Below are 26224 nucleotides of genomic sequence, written 5' to 3' on the forward strand. Positions count from 1 at the left end.
GGCAAGAGAGTTCTGCCCGGCAGAAGGTAGAACTGAGTGCACTCTCGCAGGCGCTCGTGAGCCCTGTGCGGCCGTGCGGCGGTGCTGCTCGCCGCCTCCGCCGGGGCGCGGGACCCGCGGGCCAGCTGCCGACAGGGGCTGTAGCCGCGCTGTCTGCGGCCCTGCCGGAGAGGTGCCTGCCTCACAGGTTCCGTTGAACGTGAACAACCCCAGCACCGACGGCCGTGGTCTGGTAGAGGACAGGTATAGCTGGTATAGATGTGTCGTTCCAGGGACCTGGGAAGAGCAAATCAGCTGCACTGTGGTAGACGTCAGGACATAAATTCCTGTTAAGTCCGATGTTAGTCACCTACATTTTATTTCCAGTGTTGTCTGATGTGTGTTAACCGTTCAGTGCTTCGATTCTTAAATTAATTCTGAACTTATGGATAATTATTGCTTAGAAATTTGTACTACAACATACCAGCTTAGTAGTCTCATTGTGTGCCTGCACACCCTTTATTCTGCGCCACCTTTTGTACCTGAAGGGCTGGTCCTGGGTATGGGTCTCTTTTCAGGACTCTTTGTACTTAAATAATGAAAGTTTATAGAAATTGTCTGCCACGCTCTACATTTCCTTCTCTTTCAGAGCTGATGTTTGGTAGATCTTATTTGAGTTTGGTTTTAATTTCTGGATATTCTTTGCATTATGTAAAATATTACTACAAGTTTGATTGATTGAAACAGAGAGACAACAGTATAATAGGATCAAATAGTTGAATGATGAGAGCAGACTAAATGAAGCTTAAAATAAAACGTACCTTTACTTGGGAGAGTGTTTAGCTGTGTGAACAACTTACCCTGGTCCGTACGGATTCTGTGTCACTGTGTTTCTTTGAGACTAGTTATGTTGCTGAAAGGCGTCAAATAAATAATAACGGGGATCTTGGTTCGTTAGCCTGCTGGTTTGAAAGACCATTCCTGCCTCTAGCAGACGGCAGATAGTGAACGTTTTTGTCTCAATTGTTAGTTGAACTTGTCAACCTGAGATTCAAAAGTAACCGTTCAGGTCTGTGGTTTCACTGACCCTTATTCCCAGTTCATGCTCTTCTGAGGTATCCAAGTTATTCCTGTTGCGAGGAGCTGGCTGACAAGCTTGGCTATCCCGTTACCGCATGATCGTGTTCAGTCTCAGCCTCGCGAAGACCCTCAGTGCCAGCTTTCCCTCATTTCTTCTGTCTTCAGCATCCACATACTTGGAAAATACATCTCTGGCTGGCTTCAGTTCCTGAAATCCTATGGCCTTGGAAAGTCCATCAGCTCTTCCGCACGTAGAACCTTTTCGGTATCCCTTGCCTTCCTAGGCACCAGCAAAACTTCTTCCCCATCGAATCTTCTTTCTTGGTTAAAATTTTGTGCTAAGCAGACAGCCCCAAGTCGTTATGTTTTTGAGAAACCCAACACGGGACAGGCTGGTGCTGCATCAGTTGGCTTCTTTGATGAAGTCAGGGCTTTTCAACAGCTTACTAAGCCTGTTTCATTAGCGTTGGCTAAAACATGCTCAGCATTACTCATCATAGAATTATAGAGTTTACTCTGATTTTTCAAAGCCTTTGGGAAAAAATAATTCAACCCCCTGCTTATAAATATGCACTACCATGGGTTAGTGAGGAAAACAACCAGAAACCACAGCCCACACACAGAACCAGAAAACCCCACAAAACAAAGTCCAAGCCGCGAGCCTTTGGCAATCGTGCGCTTTTCCGAGGAGGAAGGTGCCCCTGCCTTCCACTGAGATGCTTCAAAAGCATTTCTCGGCGCTGGGCTCCGGCGTGCGCTGGCCCTGGCGGCGAGCCCATGCGCGGCCTCGGCGCTCGATGCCCCGTCAGACACGAGCACAGTCCTTCGTACGTGACGGAGTTTGGTCTCTGCACGGTGAGAGTTGCCGATGCCACAAAAGTTACACTCGCCCGTAAAGCAGCTCAGTGTAAACATCTATTGTGCATGTGCCTGTTTTGTTTACTAAAATTTGTCCCTAAATCTTTAAGCCTAAAACTGTCCGTATTTTGAAACACCCCGTTGTACGGCGTCTCGTATTTAACAGTTTCATGGGGTCGTTTCTTTGGAAGTAAAAGTGTTTCTCAAGAGCCCTTTTCTCTCGCTCCCGCTGAAAAGAGGAGAGCAAAGCCATCCGCTTACCACAAAGCAGCACCACCACAAAGGAAAGATTAAGGGTTTAGAGAGGTCAATGTGGGTTTTTCTCTAACTAAACACTTTCCTAAAGTTTCCTTGTGGAAAAAATAATGAAGTCATCTCAGAGTTTTTAAAGAATTTTTATTTCTTTTTCACCGTCTGCATTTGCTTGTCTTCTCAGCATGGATGTTTAATCTTTCTGGGCTTTGTGAATTGCTGCAAATGAATAAGTGGTGAGCTGTCTCTCTAGGAGCTGGGGGCTTATTCTAAGGCCCTAATCACTGAGTAAACACATCTTTGCCCTCCCTCTCTTACAACTGCTGTATAATGGTCGAGATTCTAGCACAGTAACCTGGATATTGCAGGGATCGACGCTTTGAAATGCAGAATGGCTGATCCTCAAAAACAGACAGTGCCTGATCTTCCCCTGCCTCTTTCTTCTTTTTAAATTAAATATCACCACAGCAATGCTGCTTTATTGCTTGATATTGTGCATCAGTGCCCTGGATTTTCAAGTTTCGTTTCAGTCAACATTGTTGGCTGCACTTATATGGATCTCTGCATGTTGGGCTTATTAATGGCCCTTCCTGGCACATGTGTACGTGGTTCTGAAGAACATTTAAATTAAATTAGACAAACATTAATGCAAATTACTAATCCCTTTCCCAAAGCCTAATGTTCAAATGTATTCTTCTTTTTATAAACAGTCATTAAGTTTTATCCAGAGCCTGTATATGAGGTGACAGCCACGCAGGTTTGTCACAAAGACAGCTTGTCTCAGAATTGCATCCTGTGCCTTGTTATATCAATGCACATCAATATATACAGTGTTGAGTGGCTTCTGATGAAGAGATTTGAAATGGCTTTAAATAGGAGTCTGAAAGTAGCATCCACCATGCTGTCTCAGCACATCTGTTCAAGTAGGATTTTAAAATAAGGTAAATAATAAATATGGGCATGGAGGAATGGCAAGTTGTAATTTTCTGAATGGTATTTATAACTCACTGAGTAGCAGGCATAGGTCCTTAACTAGCTCATAGCTTCCTTATGTTTTCCAGTCTGCTTTGTACCTTTACGTACACACAGACACTTTCCAAAGCGTGGTGTGAGATTGTCATGGGGACACAGCCCAGCCACACGGTGCTGGTGGTGCCGCCCAAATGTTACTTGATAGGGGTTCAGAAGAACACAGCACAGGTTGTTTTCTTTCACGAGGCCGCAAGCACCATCTTCAGCCCCAAGTGGTTCTAACATGTTAACCACGGTGCGATATGTCGGAGCTGGCAGCTCCGTGTGGGATCTGATCCGTGTCTCCCGTCTCCTTCACCCGGGTCCCTGACGGTTCTGGTGCCGGGGTGGCTGAGCCGAGCCGCGAGAGGCCCGTGTGCGGGACGGGGGCTGTCCCAGCACCCGTGCTCAGCACCGCCGGCAGCTCTGCTTACTGACCGTGTGCTGGATGGGGGCTGTCCCAGCACCCGTGCTCAGCACCGCCGGCAGCTCTGCTTACTGACCGTGTGCGGGACGGGGGCTGTCCCAGCACCCGTGCTCAGCACCGCCGGCAGCTCTGCTTACTGACCGTGTGCTGGATGGGGGCTGCCCCAGCACCCTTGCTCAGCACCGCCGGCAGCTCTGCTTACTGACCGTGTACTGGATGGGGGCTGTCCCAGCACCCGTGCTCAGCACCGCCGGCAGCTCTGCTTACTGACCGTGTGCTGGATGGGGGCTGTCCCAGCACCCGTGCTCAGCACCACCAGCAGCTCTGCTTACTGACCGTGTGCTGGATGGGGGCTGTCCCAGCACCGCCGGCAGCTCTGCTTACCCACTCGGTGTCTTCTTCATCTTGGCTGCAGATGGGTGTGATTGGAACACAGCATCATTTTTTTAAGGTTGCTTATGATCGTGTTTGTTCAGGATCGTAGATACCGTTCTGCTATGAGGTGCGTGCCCTGCTCAGGGAATGGTCCCAAATGTTATCGTTATCAGAAAACGTGACGAAAAGGTTCACTTTTTAAAGTTGTTAATAAGGTTTTTGATTTTGCATTCAAATGTTGCTTTTTTCGTGTTCTAAGGATATAACATATCCAAAATAAGATTGTTAGAAGCATCACAGATTTGGAGGGGTGAACCGACCATTTGCCTGGAAATCTGTTGTTTCTCCCGCGTGCGCACCCAGGTCCTCGGCGCCCGGTGAGCAGCGCTGGGTGCACCGGCACACGCCTGCGGCAGTTGTACATTACTGGACAGTCTCGGGAGGTTTTCATTGGTCTTTCCTCATGTCTTTTCAGAGAAAGCTTCTCGCTATCTACCTCCACCACGATGAAAGTGTACTGACCAACGTCTTCTGCTCACAAATGCTCTGTGCTGAATCCATTGTCTCCTATCTGAGCCAGAACTTCATCACCTGGGCATGGGACATGACGAAAGAGGCAAACAGAGCGAGGTAAGGCGCTTCGGGCTGTGGCTGGAACAGCTTCTCTCTCAAGGACGTTCTGCATCTCGGTGTCGCCTCTGTGCAGCAACTGTTTGGTGGCTTGACGTTGATTTAAATTCAAATCCGTGCTCATTCTTAACTGATAAACGAAGCTGCACTGGCTGGTGCTCCCTGGGAATTGGACATTCCTTGTTTCCATTGCAAAGTGGCTTCTTGCTCCTGTGTAGGGAAAATAGTTGCAGAAATTATTTCTTTTTCTTCTTTTGTATTATTTTCCCGAGTTTGCTTTGCACACAGTTCCAGGAACGCGGCCTCAAGGTTTTGCATTGCAGAGCCGTGGTATTGTGTTCTAACTGCATTAGGACTGTTTGGGATAGTAACTACTGCTGTTAATGGAGATCTCGTTAAAAAATAGCATTCATTTGATAAATTAGTATTAAAACCAGATTATACAGAACATTGGATGCCTGTAATTCATAGGAGCTCTTCTGCACTCCAGGTTTCCCACAGTACGTTCCTTTGGTAGCGTGCAGATATTCTGGTAGATGTTAACATACTTTATTAGTAAATCTATCCTGTGACTTAAGAGGCGATCATTTTACTGGTGAGTACAAAGATGGAAAACGTCAATTCCACCTCCTTCTCCTTATTCTGTGGGTTGCCAACAGATTTTTCTTAGATTTATATTAAGATTTCTCTCTCCTATAGTTATTTATCAGTTAATCTGTTGAAAATGATGATTTTATGATTGTATTTAGAAATCAGACCTGTCTGGTTTGCTAACTTGGCCCTCATTTCAACACCTCTGCTGGCAGAGAAGGTACCACTTGCCAGGGTAATGTCTTGTGCGTATTACTGTAATGAGCGTTATTCTAACTTAACAAAAGACGCAAGTGTCATTTGGTCTGGGATGAGGTTGCCACGTTTTTACACAATTCCATTGATTCTGGAATAATTAAAAGTACATATGTATGTTTATTTCTCTTGTGGCTTGCTAGAGTAGACCATTTATGCATTCCTGTTCTTAACTATGTATATTATAGTTGATATTTCTTTACTGAACGTGGGCATGGAGACCAGAACACCCTCTCTTTCTAACACACTTTGCAAGTGGCACTTGTGCTTCACGGGAATTCCTCACTTGACCTTTGCATTTTGCCATTGGCCAAATAGCAGCTGTGTCCCGCTTTAGGTTATTCTAGAGAAGAGTTAAAGACTGCGGAAAAAAGCAGTTGCGAAAGCAGATGAAATTGTTTTTAGCAAAAGAAAAGAGAGAAGAAGAAACATCTCGGTTCTTTCACGGGACCAAATGCAGGGACTGGGAAGCTGCTGAAGCCTCTCGGTATTGCATTCATGGCAGTGCGGAGCCTCCTCCTTTTCTTTTATCCCACAAGTTGGTGTGGAGGAAACACCATTTCTAAGCCATCTGTAGTGGCTAAGTTCAGCCGGCTGCCTGCTGTTCCATTGTTTGCTTTTCTATTTAACGCTCTAGTTTCTTTTCTTTTACAATGACAAAAAATTGCAGTGTAGTTTCTTTTGAAAAACTGTGTTTGAGGGGTTTTTTTATGACTGACGATCAACAGCCATGTAATTGCTTTGTTGTGTTTTACTAAAGAAATCTATTAAGTAGCACAACTTTGATACACTAGTAATAAGAGTTTGCAGGTTACAGAGACACCTGTGGTGACCAAAGCGACAGAAGCTGCTTATTAGAAAGAGCCCGTACAGCTGTGTCCTATTAACTCCTTATGACACTTCTTAAAACACAAAATAAAGGGCTTGTTTAAGGCTTTATAGCTGTTCTCAATGCACCTACTCGCCGATTGTGCAGTACGATAGGGTTTCTAAGCCTACATTTTTTGCTTTCTGTTAACAGCCACAAAGAAACTGTCATATTAACAGTGAGGTCAAGAAATAGTAAGGGCTAAACAAGGCATGCCGGCTCAGATTAGAATAAGTTCTCATTTGTGTTCAGTGTCACCTCCTGCTCCTTAAACTGTGATTTCTTCGGAGGGGGCCTGATGCTTCCTTCTCCCTTTGGAAAGTGCCAGTGCACTGCGGGCATTCCCATAAATAAATACTCATAGCTCTGTTTGATTACTGCCCTTCGTTACGTGACACAACGCCTCGGAGCCTGTTCTGAATCCCCACAAACGCAGTCGCACGTAGCTTGTTGTTTGAATGGTGAGAAGACAGGAACGAGAGCAGGAGCTGCTCCTGGCGTGCTGCTGCGGCCCGAGAGCAGCTCGTCCGTGCTGTTACGGCTGAGCTGGTGACCAGGCCCACGCCACGTACGGCACTCAGCACGGATGCCTCAGTGTCAGTAGTAAAAGGCAGGTTTTCAGTACTGCATCACAGCATGGGTGGTTCCAAACAGATGCACATACTTGCTCATGTAAGTCAAAAAGTCTTGGTTATTCTGGTGCTTTTTTGCTCTTTCCTGTCCTCTCTGACATGTATGGACATCAGTCTGTTCTAAAAACAGCTTTAATAGTAGTTTCCATCCTTGTCATTAACGAAATGGTGGTTCATTCTAAATATTGCAGAACAAAACCAGCCCCAGAATGCAGTTTTTAATGTGTTTCTCGGCTGGCGCTGATGCAGGGCTGTGCTTTGAATGCTGCGCTGCTGTCCACTGGCGCTCTTCAGCCGGCTTCTCTCAGTCTGGTTTCTCAACAGCCGTTGCAACGGAGCGAGGAGAGCAGTTCGGGTGGGGCTGAAGTGGAATGCTGTGTGCATGGGCCAGCGTGGCGGTTACCGGGAGTGCAAGAGCATAGGCACTGTCACATACACGTGCACAAGCACAGACCTAACTTCTTGTTAATTCCTTAATATAAATTAGCTAACATATTTTTATCCAGGATATACATAGATAGACCCACATATGCACACATACTCTGTGTTTATACACACAACATTTATAAACATAGATGATGAATACAGATTTCCAATGTATGTAATGTTTGCTGAGCAAAGCGATGTCAAAACCATAAACCAGTGACCCAAACGCCTGTGGCAGCTTTTTGGCTGTTGATGTCGTTGCCCTTGGGCGCCTGTTTCAGGGCGTTGCCAGCCTTTCTCAGCTCTGATGACAGGTACTTGTTAGTTTTAATGTTCAAATGATAGTTTTTCACTCTGCTTAAGCTTAGGAAAGAGTTAATTGACTAAAGCGCTTCTCAGCAGCAGGTTGTGTTCACCTGCAATTTCTGTCATCAAGTAATTAGCCATATTCAGGGTTGCTGACCCTTGCTGCTAACCCACCGAATGCTGCATGCCTGGATGGAGACCAGCTGACCGTACCACTGCAGCTGCCCGGCCGGTGGGATCCGCCGGCGCGCTGCAGGTGCGGGGCCGGCAGAGCCCCGCTCGGGGAGCCCGGCTCTCAGGCCCGGGGACTGGCCACAGCTCCTGGGCGGGTTGTTCGCAAGACTGCTGGGCGCTAAGTCCTTAACAGGCTTCACAGAACAGTGTGAAAACCCTATCTATTGTATCTTGCGATATTTTATTTAATTTACTCTAATAGCAATACAGTGCCAGTCAATCCAAACAGGTCAGAAGTCTAATTAATGTTTTAAAAATAAAGGTTCTCAAACGCCAGGCAAGTTTCCATTTTCTGTATGGCTTGTTTTGAGGAAGAAGAGGAAAGAAGGTGAGGAGGGAACCCTTCTGTTCCGTGATTACATCCCACCCGCTCATTTTCTCCTTTTCTCCTTCGCTTTTGATTTTAGTGGCGGTCTTAACAGAATGTCAAGATCAATTTGCAGCATGGTTTAACCCAAGGTTTGCATTCTGCCGGCAGCAATTGTCCTAGCGAACAATGCCGTGTGTTCTTGTAACTTCAGAAGCTTTTAGAAGGCTCATGGCAAGGGCAGCATCTAATGACTTTATTAGTGTAGGGTTTCAAAATGGGCTCAGTAATTGTTCACATCTCTTTGTCATCTAGTCATAATTACTGCATGGTATTGTTCGGGGTTGCACTTGTGAATAGTTTCCTAATAGCACTGAAATCAAGAAAAAAGGAAAAGGATAAAAGGTGATTGTCTCTTTAGATGGAGAACAAAACAGCCTGTATATGGATGATGGTTAAACTGTTTATTATACACCCACCAGAAAAGGTAAACTGTCCCTGCTTTGAATATTTATATACTTCAAGGTAATTTCATCTTAGTAGTCTAAAAATGTCCAAATTTGGAAAAGTAAAACCAGCAGAGAATGCACTTTAATCTGACCGTGATTAGTAACATTTGGATGTTTCTGTAATATTCAACTATAAATAGACAACGATCTCTCTGTTGATGTGATTAAGGCTTTCAGTGCATCATTTTATATGGCTGTAGCAATGCTTTAAGGTCATCTGAAAAAAAGCCAAAACTATTAAAACCACAGGAATTAACTGGTACATTTGTGAGCGTGTATTTGAAGTCCCCACTGTAAAACTGGATCCTAAAGCAAGCTCTGTCCCACTGCACTCTCACCACAGCACAGCTTAGAGAGCTGGCTGGACAGACAGGGTGCAGGAGTAGAAGCCTGTGTCCTGCGCCAAGGCGTGAAGGCAGCGGAGCGGGTGTGCACGCGGGCGGGCTGCGCTGGGCAAGGGGAAGGGAGTCGCTGACAGGTCCGTATAGGTACGGGCCACACAGCTGCGCCCGTGAAGTCTGATGTGGATGGAGCTGGGGCTCCGGAGAAACCTAGATGCATCCAGGTCGACAGTCAGAAGAAATCATTGAGCTGGCAGAGTCAGACTCATTGGTACCAAAACGCAGCTGAAGGGGGTGAATGGATCTGGTGCCGCTGGGTGCCCGCCGGGGACACAGCTCTGCGGGACTGGGGGTGCCTGTCCCCTCCCCTCCCTGCGTGTCACCGTTCTGGCTGTCCGGGGGGCTCAGAGCTGCAAACGATGGGGTTCAGAGGTTCAGCCGCACCCGCGTCGCTCCTGACCGACGGTCGTCTGGGCTGATCTCGGCTCTGAGCGAGGTTTCTCAGCATTTCTCAAAGACACAGTTCCAGTACTTGGCTGTCTGTGCCTTGGGGCAGTTCACACTGACATTTAACCGGAGTTTCTCTTGCAGCAATCAGTGACACTTAGATCTGGGTCCACTCAGTAGACAATGAGGTTTTGTCTTCCTTTCTGCCGTTGTGTTCTTCGGACTTCACTGGTGCTGCTTTTTCCTGGGATTTCCTTGGCCTGAGCAGCCGTGGTTCCTCAGCCTTCCCTCCCAGCGTGTCCTCCTGTCGATGTTTGTAACTGCGACCCTCACGCGGTCCTTCTGGGCCTGGCTCTCGCTGACCTTGCTGAACTGCATCGTACTTGTCAGGACGTTTCTGATTTGTCAGGGTTCTCTGGATGCTCTTACTGACTCCAGTGTGCTTGTAGCTTCTCCCACTTTACTGACATCTGTACAGTAACTCAAGGTACTCTGTTCTTATCTAGGTTGTTGTTTAATCTGCCTAGCCCTGAATAGCCGTAGCTAAGGGTGTGTTACCTGCCGTTCCGACGTGACAGGCAGTAACCAGAGCTGGCACTGCTGTGCGAGTGCCTCTTGTGTTCTCTGTTTTTCATACAGCATTTCAGCAAGGGCTCCAGCTATATTGTACTTACACTTTAACCAGTTATTTTGTCTGGGTGTGTTTTAGACTAAACTGGGTTATAAAGTATTTACGTAATCTGTTTGAAGCTTGCAGGATGAAATCAGACCTTCCATGTTTTATGAAGAGTGGGACAACCCACTCATTTAGGCTTTGCTCTTGCATGAAGAAGAATTGGATAAAGTAATGCTTTTTACATCTGAATCCCTGGATATTTAGCATGTGGATGCTAAAGAGGATCCACTTCGCTTGATTCAGGCTGCTTTATACACTTCTAAACTGTGCCTTCCATCTGTTGCTCATTCCCCCTTGTGTTTGAGTCAACAGTTGTTTTATGACCCTGCCAATGTGTGTAAGACAGAAACTCTGTATTATGGAGACTATAGAGCGTGGCTGCGCTCCCATCCAGCGTACCGTCGTTGGGTGGGCTTTACTGCGGTTCGGTTCAACAGACTTGTGCTGTTGCAAAGAGTGGGATCTGCTTTGGTGGACCATGCTAGCGGAAGAGTTTCTGGTGGGTATTCGCTCTGCTCCGAAGACACATTGACAACCACAAACATCCTCACAGCAGCTGCGGCGCCGTCACGTGCCAAGGAAGCTGCAAGTGTTGGGAAAAAGAGTGGTGGTTTTCACTGCTCCTCAAGAAAGACAAAGGCAGCGGTGGCAAATCCATGGCGTTCGGGTCGGCATCGGCACGAGGTGCCCTTGTGAGTGGTACGTGAGTGCGCTGGCCGCTCCCGCTGGGAAGGGAGAGCAGGTGGACGGCGCCCGCGGCTTTAGCAAGTGGCCCCAAGGGAAAAAACAACCAACCAACAAAAACAAACAAACAAAACCAAAACCAAGCAACAACAGCAACAACAACCAAACACCAACAGCATGATGGGAGCTGTTGGCGTCTGTTCTGCTGTTCCTCAACAGGAACACGTGTCGCCGCACAACAGCCCGGCACATCTTCCGAAGCCAGGGAGCTGAACCCTGTTCCCAGCCCTGGCTGTAGGGACCCCGAGCTGTCACCGTTGGGCTCTATGTTGGCGCCAGAAGCTCCATGTATGAAAATTCATCTCCTGGAAAACAGTTATGTGAGAGATCTTTTAACGTACTGAAATACCTACTTCACTGAGAGTTCTCTGCAATCAAAATCCCTGTCCACGAGAACGGATCTTGAGCCTGAGTTATGGGCCGGCTAAATACAGAATTGATTAACAACCAGAACACAGAGCAAAGGGAGACCTTGAACTCACAGAAGCGATTTTGCTGTGGAAGATCAGCGTTGACTTCTGTGAGGCCAGGATTACACCTACGTATTCCCCCTCGGAACGTGAACATGAAAAACATTATTTAGCTTTAGAGTTTATATGTCCAGACTTTCTGGACACTTTCTTTTAGCAGATGGTGTTTCTCGATGTGGCTGTTTCCAAATAGCAGTCTCTACTTGGCGTGTTTGACGTTGTCTTTTTGTGTGATAGTTTCCTTGTGTGACGAGGAAAGGTATTTGCCAGCACCATTTGTGGCTTTGAAATACTGTCTTTGAAATACCCGTGCATTGCCTTCCGTCCAGCTGTGGCCACAGTTATCCCACAGAGGGACTCTGAGGGGGTTTTATACTTCAGGTGCCTCCAACAAGCCCAGTGATGTACTCATCAGATCGCCAATTTTTAGCCATTTCGTTAGATGCAATATATATATATTGATTAAAAAAATTACAATTTTGAATCTTTTCAGTATCTTTGAGAAGAAATTACTTGGAGCACTTGACATTTTAATGCAGTTTGTCTTTCCAGATACATTTGGCTTCTGATGCATGTGACGACAGGACTTTGCCCATCAGCCAGAGCATACATTTCAGAGCAGTTGTTACCTAAAACATTATCACAAGGCATGAGAAAACACACGATTTAAGTTGCCTTTCATGGACATAATTAAGAATTAATAAGCCTGTACCAGTGGCTAGTCCTCAGAATTTCCACTGTTTTGCCTTTTGTGACCCGTGTTATTAAAAGTCCATTATTTTTACAGACTTTATTAAATTGGATCTTATTAAAGCATTCTATATTTGCATTTGGTCTTTCATAATTCATTATTATTATGACATTTACTTTTTACCATCAGATCTGAAAACATATCATAAGCTACCCTTTTCTCTTGAAAGAAATGCTAATTTCAAACAGTCCTCTAATGGAAGAGAAAAGCTTTATCAGTTTTTTCATTTATTCAGGATCGTGGTGAGAATACTAATGCTGGACTTCTGTATGCTAATAGCCAGAGCTTTTTGGTCAAAAGCTTAGGAGTGCTGTTTGCAGGCCGCGCTGCTCGGTGCGCGCCGGCGGGCGCGGCCGCGCGGGGACACGCGGTCCCCAGTGCCGCGCTTTGGTTCCGCCCAACACAGCGGCCTGGGCTGTCGTTGCCAAATTGTGCTCTTGTATGAAACGATACAATTTTTATGTTCAGCAGATCATGGCTCTGCCCAGTTTCTCTTTAGAAGTTTTTAGCGACTGATTTAGCGGGATTATTTAGGGGGATAGTTTTGAGTGACAACTGAACTGAAATTCTTCATCGAAGAAATCACTGTCTCAAGCAGTTATCAGTTGTCTTAATTCAGGCAATCTGGAATCTGGCATGTTTGTAAATACTCTCCTAATTTAATCAGGAAAAGGGAGAACGAGCTCTGGAATGTCGTGCAGAAGCCTAGATGCTAAATAGTAGCTAACGCGCGGTTAAACTACTGAACTCAACTTCATTTGTAGCCTCCCTTCAGAGCAGCTCTCCAGCATTAACGTGTCAACCCTCTCCCCTGGACAGGTTCCTGACCATGTGCACCAGGCACTTCGGGAGTGTGGTGGCTCAAACAGTCCGAACTCAGAAGACAGACCAGTTTCCACTTTTCCTTATTATTATGGGAAAACGATCATCTAATGAAGTACTGAATGTAATCCAAGGTACAGTTGTCAATTTATAGTAAACGTACTTCTTATGTGAGTATTGAAGCTGTCAGAAGACGTCTTTGCTAACTGTTTCTTTTTTAAGATGTTCAGAATATTAATTTCTTTCACGACAGAAACTTTATTGCCATGATATTGATAGCCACTATTCATAGATGTCTTAATTAACATGGTATTAGAGACTGAAGTTGCCATGACTGTAGTAGAATCATCATTTAAGTTTTCAGGTTTTTTAGAGTAGAAGCCAAATCTGAATAAGGAGCTACACTTAGTTTTACAAGTTTATAGCCATGTAAATTGCTGATTTCCGAAGGATTTTGGCTGCACGTTTTGTGTAGTGCTGGAATGCACTTAGTTCTGCATGTGGCTCCTGTTGCGCGTAGTGTGCTGGTGTCGCCTGTTGCACGTAGTGTGCTGATGTTGCCTGTTGCGCGTAGTGTGCTGATGTTGCCTGTTGCGCGTAGTGTGCTGATGTTGCCTGTTGCGCGTAGTGTGCTGGTGTCGCCTGTTGCGCGTAGTGTGCTGATGTCGCCTGTTGCGCGTAGTGTGCTGATGTCGCCTGTTGCGCGTAGTGTGCTGATACTGCCTGTTGCGCGTAGCGTGCTGATGTTGCCTGTTGCGCGTAGCGTGCTGATGTTGCCTGTTGCGCGTAGCGTGCTGATGTTGCCTGTTGCGCGTAGCGTGCTGATGTTGCCTGTTGCGCGTAGCGTGCTGATGTTGCCTGTTGCGCGTAGCGTGCTGATACTGCCTGTTGCGCGTAGCGTGCTGATACTGCCTGTTGCGCGTAGCGTGCTGATACTGCCTGTTGCGTGTAGTGTGCTGATACTGCCTGTTGCGTGTAGTGTGCTGATACTGCCTGTTGCGTGTAGTGTGCTGATACTGCCTGTTGCGTGTAGTGTGCTGATACTGCCTGTTGCGCGTAGCGTGCTGATGTTGCCTGTTGCGCGTAGCGTGCTGATACTGCCTGTTGCGCGTAGCGTGCTGATGTTGCCTGTTGCGCGTAGCGTGCTGATGTTGCCTGTTGCGCGTAGTGTGCTGATGTTGCCTGTTGCGCGTAGCGTGCTGATGTTGCCTGTTGCGCGTAGCGTGCTGATACTGCCTGTTGCGTGTAGTGTGCTGATGTTGCCTGTTGCGCGTAGCGTGCTGATACTGCCTGTTGCGTGTAGTGTGCTGATACTGCCTGTTGCGCGTAGCGTGCTGATACTGCCTGTTGCGCGTAGCGTGCTGATACTGCCTGTTGCGCGTAGCGTGCTGATACTGCCTGTTGCGTGTAGTGTGCTGATACTGCCTGTTGCGTGTAGTGTGCTGATACTGCCTGTTGCGCGTAGCGTGCTGATGTTGCCTGTTGCGCGTAGTGTGCTGCTGTTTGAACCTGAGCTGCTTTCTCAGACCTGCCTGCCGTGTTGAGAGCCAGACTGGATCAGATTTAAGTTGCGAACGCAAGCTCACGTGGCCGAGGCGCGGTGGCTCGGTGAGCAGCCGTGCTGGCTGCGCTGGCAGCAGGGTGCGAGCGGTGCGGCGATGCCCCTCGGCTGCTGGCTCCTGTAGCCCTTCAGACTGAGCGGCAGCCACGGACAGCTGCCTCTCTTCTGCTTTCTCCACGAGTCTGCTTCGTGGCACTGTCCTCATTTATTTATTGCTTCTATCTAGCAATCTTGATTCGAATCTCCTTATTTTCCTGAGGAGCTCCAGCCTCAGGAAATACTGCCGTTTGCAGACAGCGTTGTTGTTTCTTTCTGCATATGGGATTGATTATTTTCCTGAGGAATCTGAGTGCTTCTTCCTGTGGCCAAAATGTGAATTTTGTGTGGGTTTTGTCTCCTTAGTGCAAGGTGCAGCTCATCGCTGATTTATGGAACTTCTGTGACTTAGGAAACTTATTTCATACAAATGACCGTAGAAGTAAATCTGTTGGTTTTGTAGGTGCAGCGGAGTTCAGCATGTGGGTAATTGAGGCACCTGTGCTATGCCCCGCAGTCAGCGCTGCTTCCTGGCTCGGATTCCTTTACTGTGTTAGCAACTTGGTGACTCAAAGTCATCATGCGGCTTTATATTACAAAATAATCCATATTATTTCATTGCATTCCTTAAGGTGTAATGATTTTTCAAGCTTTCTGCAGGCAGTCTTTTGAACTAAACTAAACTGCTCATCTGTTGCAGCCTTGCTGAAATGTAGCTAAATGTGCTGTGCTTGTTATTTTCCCATGGACTGGGACACGGGCATCTTTTAGCAAGGTGCCCTCACACGGGCGGCCGTCCCCGAAGTCGCGCGTGGCGTGGCGTGGCGTGGCGTGGCGTGGCGTGGCGTGGCGTGGCGTGGCGTGGCGTGGCGTGGCGTGGCGTGGCGTGGCGTGGCGTGGCGTGGCGTGGCGTGGCGTGGCGTGGCGTGGCGTGGCGTGTTCCTGCGGAGGTGGCCAGCGCGGGCAAGGGAGCAATGGGAGGCTCTGAGGGCCGGGTGACACGGCGTGTTTGCAGAGGAGATACAACGACACAGAAACTCACGTCCCCCTGGCGTTTATTGAAATGCAGACTGTCTGAAGTTTGCTCTCGATTTCCGGTTGTTCCTGGGGTTGGAAGTTATGGGGACGGTCTTGTTTTCTTTGGTGGTGCTGTGGCTCCTGGTTAGTTGACTCCTTTCACAAGTTTGACCAGCATCGCCAGTGTAAATGTGGCTCTTGCTGGAATTGTTCTGCTGGGTCTGGAGGCTGGTTGGGCTGGCAGATGTTTGGCCGTGTCTCATGGTCAAAGTTTTATCAGAGGCAAATACACTCTAGACAATATCTTATACTACTGGAAATTTTCCTGCTAGTTACACCTGAATAAAGATGCATGTGCGCACGTGCAAATCACTGTAGTTTGGTTCTTCCGTTTTTTAAACCAAGCGGCTTGGATGCTGGTGCCAGCGTCCTGGCTTTTGTTGGCTGCCTAAGCAGCTGCTTCAGTCTCGCTCGCTATACTTGGGAGTTCCGAAGCTGTAAGGTCAGTGTCATGTCAGGTTTATAAGCCTTTCCTCTAACATCAGTGACTACAAGAAAACATGGAGTTGTTCCATGCAGGCACAAAAGCATTTGTTCAGATTTGATCTACCTAAAGCTTCAGCCTATGATCAACATTTGTTTGTAAAAATAATACTGAATCTTCAACACAAAGGCAAACTGAAAGCATTCTCTGGAGATACTTGTATTTTCTACTCTGTCTTTTTTTTTTTAAACTCTGCCTATTTCTTACGGATTAATTCTAAACTGACTTCTTTGTTGTTTGGTAAGTTTAATGATCCGGGGTTCAGCTGTCTTCCTGTGTTGCTAGGTAACACGACGGTGGATGAGCTGATGATGCGGCTGATGGCGGCGATGGAGATCTTCAGCGCCCAGCAGCAGGAGGACATCAAGGACGAGGTGAGCCCCGAGCGGTTCTGCAGGTGCCCCGCCATGCGGAACCAGCCAGTGGAGCTGGCTGTGATGTGTTTGAGTGGCTTTTCTAGCATCAGAGATCAAACACATTAAGTCTCCTTTGTATATTTATTTGGGTCTCTCAAAAAACTGCTCCTTATTGGTTTACTGTCATTTTCAGTTTGTTTCCTTTTTGTGAGTATTAGTCATGAGTAACTGTTTACCTTTGCAGTGGTATTATAGAACTTACACTCATACAAGGAAACAACAAGCACATTTCTTTCCCCATGACCAGTTTCAAGTCATAGGTAGAAAACAGAATTAGGGTGATACCTCTTAACAGGGGGTTGAAAAGCAGCGTTAAGCAGAGTGATGCCAGTCCTGGATCACCACTGAGAGCACCGCAGAGCGGGTAAGTGATGACCAGAGCTGCAGTCATGTGGAAGTAGACACAGCGAGCTGTGCAGCTGAAAGATGTTTATCTGTTGCTCTGCAAATTGAGAGTGACATTTTGAAGCAATGAAGTACTTAGTGAGGAATTTATAATAATAGGCGTGTTGCCATTCAAGATTATTCTTATCCTGTTGTATAGACATTGATTGACAATAATTCACTAAACACATTCTTCACATTTAAATCTTGTATCTCATTAGTACGAGATTTACTGATTATGGTTATAATAACATGCAGGCACGGTATCTGCACAATATCTCTAGTTCATTTTTTCTTCTTTATTTATGCTACCTGTAATTCATTGGTAAAGAAATTGACTTTAATTTTGTTAATACTGAACACAAATTCTAATACGAGGATTAAAACAAAAATACGAGGCACAATATAATTGAATTTTTAATTGCGTTTAAGAGGAGTGTGTTGGTATGGGGGAGGGTTTAAAGCTTTAATAAGAAGGTAAAATTCACATCACAGATGAGTTCCAAGAAGGGTTTAGAACTGGAAACTATAAAAGCTGATAGAAAGGAAGGAAACAGAAGGGAGTAAGAGCATATAAAGACAGGGAGATATGAGCAGATAAGCGACAGGAGAAGGCACTAGAAAGTGCTAGGAGCGGAATGGAGAACAGGAGGGCGGAACTGTCCGGAGCGGGGGGATCCGTCTTCAGGAGGGAAGAAGCCGGCGGTCGGGTGAGAGAGCCCTGGGAGGCAAAACCCGGTGAGTCTGCAACGGAGAAAGTGTGGGTGTGAGGGAGGCAGAGCCTACCGGACCAGAAGGCTCGGTGGCCTCGAGGCCGCAGAGCTGGGAGCGGGTGGCGCCGCTGCGGTCGCTCCCTGGCTGCCCGAGGGCGCTGGCGGCCCGTGCTGCGTCCCCGCGCGGTGACACGGGCGTTCGCTGGCCTCTTACCCTGCGTGCAGGGAGAATGGAGACTGATTTTTACATGTTCCTCTCAAATCTGCTTTTGCCCAAGTCTTCTGTAGCCTTTTCTCACATTTCCTTTGCTTTTCTGTCACTGGGAGCACCAGTGACGTTTCTTCCCCAACGGGAGTTTTCTCTGACACACTTTGACATTCAGAAAACTAATGGAAAATTTTGTGAAGTTTGGAGGCAGATTTCCGGACGCTATGGGTTCTATACACAAATAGCATATTTACTTACACCTGGGCTCCGCTTGTTACGAGCACACCAAACAAGGTGATCTCAGACACTTTTGCCTTTGAAGCAGGAAGTTTAAAAACAGAATAACAACCTTGCTTTGTGAAATTGCTGTTCCAGAGAAGGGTTTGACAGGCAGTCTGGACTCAATAGAGGGCTTTAGCTTGCAAAAACTAATTGTCTATTTGTGGTTTGCTACGTAACGTGAAGCGTTCTTGTGAGTCTTGTACTTGACAACTTCAAATGTTCCAACATCAACACCTTTTCTTTCTTAAGGTGTTATTGCAGTTGGTACAATTTTTTCCCGAATATTACAATAGCAAACAGGATACAGAGTCCGGTTTCTGTTACTCTTTTCTTAATAGCAACAATAAGTCATCATAAAACCACAAGAAGATAAGCAGAACATTCTTTTGTGTTTTAAAAAGGGAGTCATCTATATAGTTTTGCTGTCAACAGAAGTGTGTGAGAAAGAAATGGGACTGGATACACCTGTAAATAACAGCATGAAATCATTAAGGAGTCATGTTGTGCAGCTGAACTTCTCCACTTTGGATTTTTAACTTGCATGCACACGAAAAGCTTCCAGCACAGCTCTGGCGCGATTCTGCTTAGCACAGCATGTTTTGCAGTGCCCTCTGATGGTTGTTTCGGGCAGGGAGACTGTGGCCACGCCAGGTAACGGTGCCGGTGTTCGCTGGGACGTTGGCTGTGGCCGTTGGGGCCCCGTTGGCTGTGGCTGTTCAGGCCCCATTGGCTGTGGCCATTGGGGCCCCGTTGGCTGTGGCAGTTCATGCCCCGTTGGCTGTGGCCATTGGGGCCCCATTGGCTGTGGCCGTTCAGGTCCCATTGGCTGTGGCCATTGGGACCCCTTTGGCCGTGGCTGTTTGGGCCTCATTGGCTGTGGCTGTTGGGGCCCCTTTGGCTGTGGCTGTTTGGGCCCCTTTGGCTGTGGCCGCTGGGGCCCCTTTGGCTGTGGCCGTTGGGGCCCCGCTGGCTGTGGCCGTTGGGGCCCCTTTGGCTGTGGCCGCTCAGGCCCCATTGGCTGTGGCCGTTGGGCCCCGCTGGCTGTGGCTGTTGGGCCCCATTGGCTGTGGCCGTTGGGGCCCGCTGGCTGTGGCCGTTGGGGCCCCATTGGCTGTGGCTGTTGGGCCCCGCTGGCTGTGGCCGTTCAGGCCCCATTGGCTGTGGCCGCTGGGGCCCCTTTGGCTGTGGCCGTTGGGGCCCCTTTGGCTGTGGCTGTTGGGCCCCTTTGGCTGTGGCTGTTGGGCCCCCGCTGGCTGTGGCTGTTGGGGCCCCTTTGGCTGTGGCCGTTGGGGCCCCTTTGGCTGTGGCCGTTGGGCCCCTTTGGCTGTGGCCGTTGGGCCCCGCTGGCTGTGGCTGTTGGGCCCCGCTGGCTGTGGCCGTTGGGGCCCGCTGGCTGTGGCCGTTGGGGCCCGCTGGCTGTGGCCGTTGGGGCCCGCTGGCTGTGGCCATTGGGCCCCGCTGGCTGTGGCCGCTGAGGCCCCACCGTCAGGTCCCGGTCGCTGGCGGTCAGTGAGGGTGTGGGGATGCTCAGAGGGGCATCCCTGACTCATCTCACTGAGCGAAGTGAGTCACTTCATTAGCTCATCGTAATGTTACAGTTAGCTACATCCTGTGCTTTTGTACCCATTTATTAGTAACATTTACTGGTGGTATAACCTTGTAAAAATTTTATCAAGCCAAATTTGGGCATATTTCTATAATGTCAAGCACTAAAATACTGTCATTTAACCAGCAATTGGATTTAATTTTTAGATGTGTATATTGTGTTTGGTTAAGCTTTTCTTACATAATCTCCAAAAAAGTACCTTAAAAACACTGAGATGCATATATGCACTCCTAGTACCCAACATACCTGTCTGGAGGTATGGTGCTTTGCAGTCGGGCCCCTGTTTCCCCCCCAGCTTTCTCACAGGGAGGTGACTCTGCCGTCCCGTTCTTCTCCTGCCCTCCAAGGCCTCTGGGGCAGTCGGGGGCTGTTGGGCCGGTTGCTGCACCGCTGGGCTGGCCAGATGGCCTTTTGGAAACCTCCTGCCTTCTTTGAACCGCACTGTTGACAGGCCGTTGTAGATGCGTGGTTGAGCTGTCGTTCTGTCTGGTTTTGCTGCTTAAATTGCTGTAGTAACGAGCATAAAGTACGATTGGCAGCGTACTGATGCTGTGCTCATGTGGCACTTCTGGTAAGAAGTGGCCGATGGATAATTATATGGTGGGTTTGATGGCATCAGCAGCAGCAAGGCCAGTTGGCCAAGATACAGTCCCACCATTGTCACTCGGGTCTAGAGTCTGGAGTCCAGCTTCAAGTTGTGTATGCAGAGTTACTCTGATAAATGAATAGATCCATGTAATGCAGAGTAATAGTGGTTTACAGCTGCTTTTCTTCCTTCCTTCTCTTTCTCTTACTTTTCCTAAGGATGCATGGGACAAATACAAGAACAAATACTCCTGTCGCACAGAGAGGGGTGGCTCCCCCTGCACCTCATCCCTCTGGCTCACAGAGCCGCGTTGGTACCTTCCTGCACCAGCAGAGACCAGCAGCTCCGGGGGAATACTCAGTCCTGGGAGTCTCTTGCCCCAGAAACAGTGTCAGTCCCTTTCTGACAGTGTAGTAGCGGCTACACCAGTGATTTCCTACATCTAATGGACACCTTTCCTTTTCTAACCAGGTCATCTCTGGCCCGTGCTGCGGGTGTTTGTACCTCAGCTGCTGCTCGGGCAGTGGGCTTGGGGATTTTTGCAGAGGAAATATCTGCCCCTGAGGAGCAGGGAGGGCGCTCCGGGGCCGAGTCAGACAGCCGCCGCGCCTGCTGGCCAGGGTGCGAGCTGGGACGGTTCCAGGGGCTGACTTCGACAAGAGCACATAGTTCCTCTTCAGAACGAGCGCCTGGTGCTGGACTGAAGAAAACAAGCGATACTTGTTAAATATTTTGTGCGCTGCAATATCCATTTTTAAACACCCTGTTAACTTGCGTACTTTAATTGGATAGCTGAATAGTCATCTCAGTGTGGCATGATGGGCCCGAATAGATCCGAGTTAGTTCCTTTGTGAGATGAATGTGAAGAGATCCGTGATTAAATGCTGGCATTGCCGCCCAACACACCTGTTCTGGGCTGATCCTGAACATTTTTCTCTATTGCCCGAGGAAGAGGCTTCTCAAAGGATTACAGTAACACTTTTTGACAGGCTTATACAGGGTGGAGTTTCCCCGTAATGACAGGGCTCATTTGATGAGGTCTCAGTAGTGCATTCTTTTTCTTTTTGCTGTCAACATATATTACTGTAGAACCGTTGACTGTTACACAGCTGGTCCAACTTGTCCACATTTAAGTAACAGTAGGTCCCTGGTCGTGTTTATTTTTGCCGTTACACAACACTAGCACTCCTGCTCTCGGATTAGACTTCAAGGTGGAATCCTAATACCCACGGTTGCTTCAACCGGTATTTGTAAAAATAAGGAGGTTTTCAAAACCTTTGATTCACTTTAAGCTGTGTCTGCTGACACACCATTTTCCTTAGTGTAAAAGAGACATACTGAAGAATTTTTAACTGGAAAAACTGTTGTAAGCAGACTCTGAAGATAAGCTGTAGGAAAATGCAGACCCACGGAGTCACCATCTTTGCTCTCCGATCTTAGGTGACATTTCTTCCTAGATACTGCTGCGGCGTGAGGAAACACAGGGCCTTCCAAACCAATATCCCGATGGGCATTTTAAAAATGCACAAAAGAAAAACTCCAAACCAGCAACATAAATTCACTTTCTTCTCCCTGCCATGGCTTGCGAAAGTGTGCTTGCGTGTCCATCCCCGCACTCCGGGGCTCGGTGGTGATTTACCGGCCAAGCGTTGTTTTCATGACTTCGCAGTGAGAAGCCTTCCCTCACCACGTCCTCCTCCTTTTCCGCCTTGCCGCTGCCAGGCGCGTAAGGGATTTCCTGCTTTTTAATTGATATGATAATTGAACAGCTTTAGCTTGCAACACCTTTTCTCTTTCTTCTTCCAAAGATGTATCTCACAGCCACAAAGGAGCCTAAAGAGGATGGGTGCTGGTGCGTATTCCCCTAACCCGTGGTCCGTTTGTCCTTCCTCCCGACCCGCAGCTGCGCTGTCCCGCGGGCGGGTGCCCTGAGCAGGCTGTGCGGGCACTGGCGCCCACACAAACCAGTGGACATGAGGCATCTGAATGCCTTTGGTAACCTGTGTTCCGTCCAACACTGTTATGTGTATCGTGGTATATAGTATTTGCACTACAGGAGGTTATGAGAATAAATACATGAAATTCATTAAATTCCAAAGCGCAGAAGCATTATGGTGATGACAGCCATCTAATGAAGACTGTGATATAAGCCCTCAAAAAATCCAATTAGCACATTGACTAATTATTACTAGTTATAACTAAACTACAGTAATCAAAATTTATTTGATTAGATATTCCAGTTTTGTATTGTAATATGATAGCAGCCCAAACGACGGGTTTCCCATTGTGCACTTCACAGACCAGATCGCCACCGTGCAGAGTTTATGGCCTGTTTTGAACTTGGAAAAATGAAAGGGAATGACAGAGGAAAGAAAGAAAGAAGAGAAAATGACAATATCTTTAGTCCAGGTGGCCTTTCAGCTGCACGTGTTGACGGCTGCGGGCACTGACTGCTCTGTCTCTCTTCGTAACCGCAGCGCTCCCGGCTCTGCAGCGCCGGTGGGTGGATGTTGTCAGCACTGCTGCCTGCAGGGTCTGGGGTTTGGGGTGGGCGGGTTGGTTGGTTGTTTTCTGGTCACTTGAGGTAGTTCCCAAAGCCAGTCTCTGGGCTGGCTTCTCAGCGTTTGCTGTGGACAGGCGGGTGCTGTGGTGGCTCTGCGTTGTTCTGCTTCCCCCGCCTGGTCCTGCCTGCCTTCCCGAGGTTCTGCGCCACAGAAATGGTCACTTGTTTGTCTCCATCGTTCCCATCTGCCCAACACATTCTGCGCACACCTTTTCTTCTGTATATTCCCCATCACGTATGTTTGAGTTATACAATGTGCAAGTCTGTCATCTTAGTGAGTCAAATGAATGTCTTTCTTGCACTGGTTTGTTTGGACAAAGGAGTGTTTCTCTTTAACGCTCCCGTGAACAGCCTTGAGCGCTTGCAGTTTTTAATGGCAGGAGAGGTTCAGTGAAATGAGCTGTCAGATAAGCACTCAGCATTTGTAAATACTTTGCTGTAAGAGCCGTTTGCTCGGCGATGCTCTGAGAAGGGTCTGCTGCTCGCGGTTGTCCGCTCAAGTTCTGTCTCGTCTGGTGTTACCCACAGTGAAACTGATCCCAAAGGGCAAGGGAGTAAAGTATAGCACATCTCCCTGAGACAAATCGGCGCAAAGCGGATTCCTGGAGTTAAATCATCAAATCCTACCTTCAGAAACAACAGCAATAATTCAAAACAAGAATGTATAGTGTATTTTTTCGCTGTCCTCAGTGCAGTCAGGAATCCCCATTTCCATCCTCCCGCACCCGAGAACGCCTGCTATCTGCTATGAGGTGCTTCAGGGGAGACTTCAGCAGATACTTCGGGGAATAATTACTGGAGAGGGTTGCCCTAAATTTCTTCTTAACCATATCCGTAAGTTTTTCTTAGTCTTGGAGCTCTGGGTATTGCTCAAGAAGGTTTTATCTGGTCCATCCTAACTATCTCATGAATATAAGTATTTACTGTTTTAGTTACGACTTTGTAATGTGCACGGTAGAAAAGAAAACTCATAGCCGAAGGATATATTCTGTGGATAAATATGGGGGTTTTTGTTTGTTTTATACTCTGTGGATAAATACGGGGTTTTTTGTTTGTTTGGGGATCTTGTTCATTTTGGTTTTGTGGGTTTGGTTTGATGTTTTCGTTTGGATGTTTTATAACAACGTTCCATGGAATGAATGTCCTGGTAGCATTGTCAGAATGGGGGAGCAGAGCTTCTGGGTGTGACCCCCGTTGCTGTGAAGGCTTTTCAGGTGACGTGGGAGAAGCCGTGGTCGGTTCACACCTTGGTTCCTTGCAGAAGGACGATGGGAATTCTTCCTGCTTTGCAGAAGTCCGGTGGAGGTGCATTTGGTGAAGTTCCATCGATGCCGCCGTTCGTGTGGGGTGTAACAGGAAACTGCCGCAGGCTTTGTTAATGGATAGTACTGATAACATTCTAAAACATTAATTATTAGCCATGCGACTATTCTTTTTTCTTCATGTGTCCTTTCCTAGCACAATGAAAGTTCTGCTTTTTATGTCAACATTATGAATTTTCTTTGGTTGCTTTTGGTAGACTCGAGTCGTACTTTGTGTGGTTTCTCTGGGAGAGGACTGAAGTAACAGACTGCGTTACAGCAGGGAGAACTGCAGTGTCTAACGTTCAGAATTGGTCTGAGGTAGCTGAGGCGGAGGGTGTTGTGCTTTCACGGTAAGGTGCGAGGAGGCGGCTCCTGCAGAGCGGGAGCCGCACTAGCGAGAGGCAGACGCAGCTGCAAAGAGGCGTTTGTCAGGAGTGCGTCTGCTGCTCCTCGAGAGGTCTGGGTGCAGATTTGCCTCTGAGGTCTGTTTCAGTAAGAACAGGGTTGTTTCAACGCGGTGTAACGCTCGGCGGCGTTGTCATTTCCTTCTAGATGTGGCTCACGTATTTCTGTGCGGGCCAGGCAATCATGCAGAGTCATTCTTCACATTCCTGACATCTTCTTCATAATCCGCTTTTCGGACGGTTATAACTGTGATGAATAGGGAGGAAAGGAATATCTGGTTTTTTAAATGCCTGGAGTTCATGTTTAGATTCTGGTAGAATCTATAGCATCGGTATTTTTCGCAGGTATCATCCAGAGTATGTAAATTAAACCAATTTCAGAAATTCTTCAGAACATCTCTCCATAGTAAATTAATCCTGTGCTCCTCAAAAGTAACTTTCAGGGACTTCCTGGGCTTTTCCAGTCAGTTTGGAAATAAACACCAGTACTCGATTTCTTATAACTCTGTTCAGTATCTACATTTTGGAGTGAGTTTTTAACAATTCTTATGAATTTTTAAACGTTCTGAGGGTTGGTTTTGGTTTGGGCTTATTTGCGTGTGTTGGGTTTTGGGTGAACTACAGTAACGGTCTGGTAATTGCAAGCAATCTTTGTGGGAAGAAGAGCCCGTAGTTGCAACGGCCGCACCTGGTCTTGCTGTTTTCTCTCGGACATCACTGCACTTGTGTGGCCTTTGGGGTTCTGTTAGGATGTGAATTTGGTGTCTGACACGTGAAAGCTGAACAGACGCTCAAAACAATTTGTAGTGTTTTTGAAGGCCTGTCCTCCCACAGTGTGCCTGAAGTGTGTCTGTCCTCCCTTAGGAAGCTGCTTCGGGAAGATAGTCTTGTTTGTCACCATTCTAAGGTAAATGTAGGGTGTGCTTCCGGAAAGCCTCAGTATAGCTAGTACAAAACCTCCTTTACTGTTGCGCCCCATCTATGAGAAGAGTTGGGGAAACACCTGTGTCTTCAAGGGGCTTTCCTCATTTTTTGATGACATAAAAATCAGAGCTTTTTGATTATTTCAACAGCCCCTCTTCTCAGACATGGCATATTAATGTAGGGCAGTTTCTGCTAGCAGCTTTGTGTTGATTTTTGAAGGTATTCCGTGAATGTAGCACATAAAGCTTGTCAAGGTCCAGAGAAGCCTGGAGGGGAATGTGTTATTCGGTGGTTATTGTCCTTTTTACATTTTGCAAGAATGTCTTCTACTGACGTCTTAGCTTTGCCAAACAAAGTGACAGTTTCTCTGTCCTCTGTGAATGAAATTTAGGGCACACAGATTGTAGAGTAATCTTGGGTCCTGTTTCTATAAGGAAGAAGAGCTTCCTCTAAAAAGACCTTGTTGCTTTCCAGCCGGAGGTTGTATACCTTGTGCTGCAATTCGTCCTTTCCTTTTCTGGTCACATGCTACTTTAGATATTTTTCACCACTAACATGTTAGAGTTTTGTTTGAGAAGCACCTTGGCATGTTTGCATGACATGATAATAACACTTAACGTACGTTCCTCCCATTTTGAATGGAGATTTTGCCAAATAGTGAAGTCTTGGGGAGAGAGCGGATCGC

At 47.4% G+C, this 26224-nt stretch overlaps 1 protein-coding gene across 6 annotated transcripts in view; it reads left to right on the top strand.

The window, feature by feature from the left end:
- FAF1 (Fas associated factor 1) overlaps window positions 1-26224 on the top strand; it is a 152884-nt gene that overhangs the window by 104924 nt on the left and 21736 nt on the right. For all 6 annotated transcript variants that reach the window (XM_065071395.1, XM_065071396.1, XM_065071392.1 and 3 more), the window contains 3 exons: window positions 4458-4612; window positions 12989-13125; window positions 16435-16523. In XM_065071395.1, the coding sequence (XP_064927467.1) occupies window positions 4458-4612; window positions 12989-13125; window positions 16435-16523 (381 nt within the window). The remainder of the gene's footprint in view (window positions 1-4457; window positions 4613-12988; window positions 13126-16434; window positions 16524-26224) is intronic.

Source organism: Columba livia, chromosome 8 (assembly GCF_036013475.1).
Source record: "Columba livia isolate bColLiv1 breed racing homer chromosome 8, bColLiv1.pat.W.v2, whole genome shotgun sequence".
Taxonomy (NCBI): domain Eukaryota; kingdom Metazoa; phylum Chordata; class Aves; order Columbiformes; family Columbidae; genus Columba; species Columba livia.